Raw genomic sequence first — 6,588 nt, forward strand, 5'->3', positions numbered from 1 at the left:
GCTAACAGATTTAGCATCTTCAGCAACCACATTCTGCAAATTGCATTCACACATGCATTATCGCAGGTAATGCAACTTTTCTAGTTCAGAATGTTCCTCTAACTGTTAGATGTGAACCTCACGTTTAAGGTAATCTGATTACAACTGATTGTATGGCTGTGATGACAGCAGAAGTCGAGTCGTGATGGCTCCCTCTGGTGTTCACTTTGAATTTGGCCAATTCAAGGACAAATCTGTTGGAAAGTCTCCAAATGGGGACAAATTATTGCAACATAATTGAAATAATTCAAAATGAACGTGTATGACTCAGTGTGATGCATATGGCCTTTTCCGTTGACTAGGACTAACTTACTTTTAAATATCAATGGAGATACACTGTTAAATAAAAGTTTATAAAATTAACATTAACTAAAAAGAAACATTTTAAAGGTTGAATACAGACTCTTTAAACTATATTTGAGTAATGTTCAAAAATGTTTTTAAAACATGTGAATAATCGAGATTTGACTGTTAAAAGCAGCTAGTAAAAAATATTTTGATTAAAATATCTCTTGATATTTCATTTAATTCAATATGAGTTTAACTTAAAAATTCCAGCTTTTATCATGCGACAATTCTACAAATAATTGTTTTTAAGGCTCAAACAGGCTTTTATCAAACAGTATGAAGACTTGCTGCACTGGTTCTGGTTTCTTAAAAAAAAAAAAACTGGAATTTCAAATCAACCTCATAAGACCTGGTGTTCACATGCATGGACATCACATTTTAGGTTATATTACCACACAAGGTAATTCTTTTTACCCGGGGCTCTGTCAAACATAAATTTTAAAAAGAGCTTGAGTGTTTTGTATTTCAAAATTAAATTTGAAGCTTAAGAAGGAAAAAAAGATGACACAGGATAGAAAAAAGTAGGGGTGAGAAAATATTGATTCAGTAAAATATTTGGCAATAATTGTATCAATTTAGTTCATATTTAAAAGCAAGCAAGTAGTTCGGTCTTCCTTTTTTTCCCCACTTACATTTTTTTAAATTACCAAAAGAAAAAAAGCCAAATTATTCTGATTTGGGGGAGAAAAAAAAACTACATTTGCTGATGTAGCTTTTTAAATTTCACATCAGAAACAACAACAAACATTATTCAAGAGTTGGAAATATATCAGGTCTGACAGATGTTACAAGATATGATCCTTTAATTGTCCATCATATCCGAGTACAGAAATACTTCTCCATTGAAACGTTCTCTGTAATTGAAGTTGGCAGCGTTGGTTCGCGAGTGGTTTAGAAACGTCTTCTCTCTGACATATTTTAGTAAACATGCGGTCTCCACTTCCACTAAACAAATAAATAGCATTCACTTAACTGTGACATCAAATGAATTAGGGAGAAAACAAAGCAGATATATATATATTTTTTAAAAAAAGGTTAGATCTGTTCAACAGCTAAAGTAGAAAATGCTCCAAACCCAATTTTCTATGCTGATTTAACACAAAAAACACCAAAATTGTCTGCTTGCTTTTTAATACAACAAAATGCAGTTTTACTTTTCTTGCCTGATTTCTTTTTTTTTAATGAAGCAAACAAGATTGAAACTAGATATGCTAATACAATATTGTAGAACTTGTTTGCCGTAAAGCGTCCTCCTAAAGCATTTTTTTCTCCTCTTGTCAAACACTTTTTGCTTACCGAACATAATCTGTGAATTAAAAGTAGATAAATCTGTCTTTTCCTGGAATCCTTGTTTCCTATCGACACCTCTAAAAGCACAACCTTGGAGAGCTCGTAATTATTGAACCTTATTAATGTCCACCGGGAAACAAAGACACAGAAATACTATTTTTTTCTGCAAATTTGAATAAAAAGTCCAGAGAAGAAACTTAAAACTGCAGTTCTGGATATGAACATTAATGCTCCTGCCTATACAAACCATAACACTTGTGGAGTATATGATTAAAAAAAAAGAGAAAAAATAAAAAATAAATAGACAATTACAAAGACAAACTCAATATTTGGCAGGTACGCACAATGTCAATTTGCAAACAAAACCATCCCAAAATGTCTGACATTTCCAGATCTCCAAAGATCTCCAGTCCTTTGAGGGCAGTGACACCGTTCGTCAATAGGCAGTGGATTTCTGTGTCTGTTCAGCCCTCCAGAATCAGGCTAAACACCTTTCGTCTTCAGTCAAAACCCGGTTTCTGAAGAGGAACATGATGACACCCAAATGCAGACAGAGACAAATCGGCTCCCACTCCGCATTCCCTTAAAGGACCGACTACCGGATCCTGGTGAATAGGTTCAACACAGAGACAGATTCCTGCAAGGAAAAAAAAAACAAATGGAGGATAAAACCGAACAAAATGGTGCATTCAAAGAAAGTGGGACATTCATGAACTGAGTCGATACCTTTGTGGATCTCATCTTACTAAAGACGTTCCAGAACCTAAGTGTTTCATCTCCAGCCCCTGTTACGATGGCCTCCCCATCAGGTGACATGGCCTGTAGACACACAAAAAACAAAATGGCATCACAACACAATTTTATCATTAAAAAAAAAAAAATCAGGAAAAAAAATTGTATTTCAAAAAGTTAGTGTTGAGACAATTCAATTTAAATGTCTCTTAAGGAGCTTGAAAGACCCACTCCAAAAAAAAGTGTATTTTTTACGTTTTGAACATCTTCTTGAATTTGTTTCTTTATTATTATGTTTTTGCGTCGCTAATGCTAGCACTTTCAAACACCCCTAAAAAACAGTTTATACCAACCAGATAAAGAACTCTGTATGAATGTCCTGTGAGTTTGGCCACTTGAGTTAAAGATGGATATTTCCACACCAGTATCTGGTTCTGAGAATACCCGTGTGTGCTGACCTGCAAAGAAAAACAGGTTTGAAGAAGTACAGGAGTGAGCACATTCAGTCTCAAAGAACAGCAGATGAACACACCTCTTATTCTCTACAGCAAAGCTTCGCTTTTATGAATGAATTCCTTTAGTACATTTCTGACTCCACCCTTTTCTGTCTCTAAGTCCACTGTCGTCAAACAGGTGAGCGTTCGGTTTCACCATTTAAGATGACTTACCAGTTCGTTGGTGTGTTTGGACCAGGCCAGGTTGCAGACCTGGGACCCGGTGTCGGTGCACTGTAGGGGCTGGCCGGTCAGGGTGTTCCAAAAGCGGATGCAGCGGTCGGCTGTACCGCCTCCTGACGCCAGCAGGCCATGCTGGTGGGGTGACCAGGCGATAGCCTTCACTGCAGCCAAATGTTCTGTGTACTGCTGGACGGGCACAACGCTGGAGTGGTTCCACACGAGTAACTGCAGAACCAAATGAGACGTTCAGAGTGGAGTCTGTGATGAAACCTGAACAAACAGAAGGTTTTTACACTTTCTTTACCTTGTTATCGTTCCCTCCTGAGGCCAGCAGCTGATGGTCTGTGCTCCACTTGAGCCCACAGACTTCCTGCCTGTGTCCTTGGAGACGGCGTTCCGACTGGAGAGGCGGGGCTCTGATGTCCCGCTGCAGGATCACGCGATCACGACTCCCAGACGACAGCTGGTCTGCATTCCACGCCAAGGCACCTGGCAACGGGAGGCGAAAGGCAGATCGAAGGGCAGATGATTCACCCGACATGAATTACAGAGGTGAACAATCACGAGCGCCAACGTGAATGAAGGGTGACATCCTTTAGGTCTCTGAACCACTCACCCACTCTGGCGGTGTGTCCCTCTAAAACAGAGAGCTTCTTGCCTGCTGCTGCATCCCAGATCTGAACGTAGCCCTTATGAGTTCCCACTGCCACCAGGTTCCCCTAAAAAAAAAAAAAAAAAAATCAATTTTAATCTTATATTTACAAGAACATTAGAACTTTGTGGCGGGCTTCAATCTTTGTTTTCCACATAAACTTGTAGATCAAATCACAATCATTAGTGAGAAACCAGCATGATCTACATAATATCAGCATCCACTCAGACTATAATCTTTATAAAATGTGTTCAAAAATCATTTTTAAAACAATAAAAGGAGTCCCAACAATACTTGGTTTTGGTATTTCATCATATTTTTGGTATTTTTCTCATGATGGAGGACATGTATTAAAAATGTAAGCTTAAAAATGCATTTCTAGTTGTATCTTTATTCAAATTATTGTGAATCAGAAGCAAAAAAATGCATTTAAAAAAATGCATTTAAAAAAAATGGGAAGGAGGAACACTGAAATCAGCACAATCATAATTAAAGGCCACTAGAAATGCTTTTAAATTAGATCAAATGATGATCGGAACGGTACTCTAAGGCCAAATCCGAATTCAGCTTCCCCCATCCCTACATTTAGCCCTCCAAATGAAGAGTTATGGAAAATAGTGTTATTCAAATTCGGATGTCTCCCCACTCGATGATGTCATCAATAGTCGCTGGTAAGCTACGTTAGCGCAGAGCTGCTAGCGCTCGGAAATGCATAACAACATTGTTTTTATAACTTTAAAAAAGTCGTGCTAAAACAAAAGACCTTGCTTACATTTAAATTTAAATGTATGTGCTTCAGAGCACACCCACGTGCAGAAAAGCACTTCTCCTCCGTATGCAGACCTACACATACATAGCGCATCATGGAACGCCTTTAAAAAAACTATTTCAGAGTCTTTTCCTGAACTCTAACAGGGTGTTGGAAGAAAGTAAATATCTAGATACTTGACATCTCTTTTTTTAGTCTGAACAAAACTCTATATGAATGCTGGCATTGAAGAGAGAATACATAATATTGTCAAACTTCCGATTGACAAATTGATGCAACACCAAAACCACAGCGCAGCCCTCACATGCTGCACACAATCAGGTACAATAGTTTGATATGTTCCTTACACAGCCATGATAGAATCCTAAATATGGTGAAATCTGGATCATTTAGATCAGATTATAGAGGATAAAACCCACTTTCATATATGTTTGTTAATATTTTGTTCTGAAGGTATAATTACATGTTTAAGTATTTTCTTATAATCCAACAAAAAAAGCTTTTTTTTTTTAAATGTGCAGAAAAACCTACCCTCTCTGACCAACCCACAGATGTCACAGAGTCTCCTTCAACAGAGAGGTCGCAGAGACGCGTCACCTGCACAGAGAAAAATCACAGCATGAAAAGAATTATTCGCTGTTCCACCAAAAGTAGTGAAGCGGTTTTAGACGGATATGATTAAAGGAGGCCATTTGGGTGAGAAGTAGGTCAGGTTTTCTTAAAAACACACACCTGGCTGGTGCAGGCACTCCACAGGTACACACAGGTGCCCAGTCCAACACTGAGCACATTCAGAGAGGACCAGTCCACCAGGTTGAGGTAGAAGTCATCTTGAAGCTCCGGAGCGTCTAAAACTTTGAAGGGAATTTTGGAAATCTTGCGCGTTGGTTTTCGTGGTGATCGCAACAGTTTCTGGCTGCAGTACACAAGAGGAAAAAACGTTGCTGAACTTCTGCAAAAAAAATAAACTGATCACTCACGTTCAATAATTTATTACCTATTGCTACTGACAGGTGACAAAGAATATGGAGAAACTGTGTTTCCGTCTTCCTCTGGCAGAGTCCTCTTAGTGCTGACAGAATACTGAAAAATACTTCATTGTTAGTCTTTGTGAATCAGTGTCCTGAAGATATATCTGTGCTGCTCCTGTATTCTTACACTAAAAAGGCTCCTCTTTGCAGGAGTCGAAGGCTGCAGACGACGGTCCTCGGACTGCGGGTCTTGGACTTTCTCGATCCCTGCTCCGAGCAGCTCGTTCTTCAACAGAGCCAAGTAAGCCAAGCCGTCCGCTGATGCACAGGGACGAAAAGCAGGAAATCAAACCATTTGTCTCATTCAGTCATGGGAGCTTTCATTTATTTTTCTTAAATCACAACGCTTTGCTTTCATTGCAGAGCCTAATAACATGTCACATGTTCTTGTTAGGATTTGGTCTCTGTGGTTTAATAATTTATCTGTAACCACTTTTGTGAAACATCAGTATGGATTTGGAGGTTAGAACAGGTTCAAATCTGCTTTCTGAGACGTAAACTCATAAAATAGACTTAAAGGTTCATGTAAAATTCAACATTTTTTAAATAAATTAAAAAAGGTGAAGAAAAATGTTTAAATATACAGGTAAGTGTCCCCTTGCTTATCCTGGGGGTTTCATTCTAAAAGCACTTTTTCACATTTATCAGACAGTCATGAACAATTTTACGCTTTTCTCTCTTGTTGAAACTCTTAAAGTTTGAACCTTTATAGAAAAATTAGACAAGTTTTACTGAATTAAAACAAAGATCTGCTTGCGATTAAATAATGAAAATTTAGCACATTCTATACAGGAGACATGATAGGAAAGAGATTGACTGACAAGGCCAACAGCCAATCAGGACACAGAACAATTGTAATGTGAAAAAAAGGATGCAATATTCCATAAAAAATGTCAGCGAAACTGAGAAAAATGAACCGCGATATCATGAGGGACCACTGTATATCACTACATCACAGAGTCTGGATCAGTTTGAGAATAACGGGGTAACTTGTTTCCCCCGTCTAATCATAATGACTATATTATATAAATAAATAAATATTTTTTAAAA

General features: G+C 38.0%; 1 protein-coding gene across 1 annotated transcript in view; it reads right to left on the reverse strand.

Moving 5' to 3' along the window:
* Nucleotides 1–1,172: 1,172 nt before the first annotated feature.
* fzr1a (fizzy/cell division cycle 20 related 1a) overlaps nucleotides 1,173–6,588 on the reverse strand; it is an 8,363-nt gene continuing 2,947 nt past the window's right edge. The window contains exons 5-14 of the mRNA XM_024273554.2: nucleotides 5,666–5,796; nucleotides 5,505–5,590; nucleotides 5,240–5,423; nucleotides 5,039–5,104; nucleotides 3,703–3,805; nucleotides 3,391–3,575; nucleotides 3,078–3,311; nucleotides 2,763–2,867; nucleotides 2,404–2,496; nucleotides 1,173–2,314 (exon numbers count right to left, since the gene is read on the reverse strand). Of these exons, the coding sequence (XP_024129322.1) occupies nucleotides 2,273–2,314; nucleotides 2,404–2,496; nucleotides 2,763–2,867; nucleotides 3,078–3,311; nucleotides 3,391–3,575; nucleotides 3,703–3,805; nucleotides 5,039–5,104; nucleotides 5,240–5,423; nucleotides 5,505–5,590; nucleotides 5,666–5,796 (1,229 nt within the window). The 3' untranslated portion in view covers nucleotides 1,173–2,272. The remainder of the gene's footprint in view (nucleotides 2,315–2,403; nucleotides 2,497–2,762; nucleotides 2,868–3,077; nucleotides 3,312–3,390; nucleotides 3,576–3,702; nucleotides 3,806–5,038; nucleotides 5,105–5,239; nucleotides 5,424–5,504; nucleotides 5,591–5,665; nucleotides 5,797–6,588) is intronic.

This window comes from Oryzias melastigma, linkage group LG17 (genome assembly GCF_002922805.2).
Source record: "Oryzias melastigma strain HK-1 linkage group LG17, ASM292280v2, whole genome shotgun sequence".
NCBI classification, from domain to species: Eukaryota; Metazoa; Chordata; class Actinopteri; order Beloniformes; family Adrianichthyidae; genus Oryzias; species Oryzias melastigma.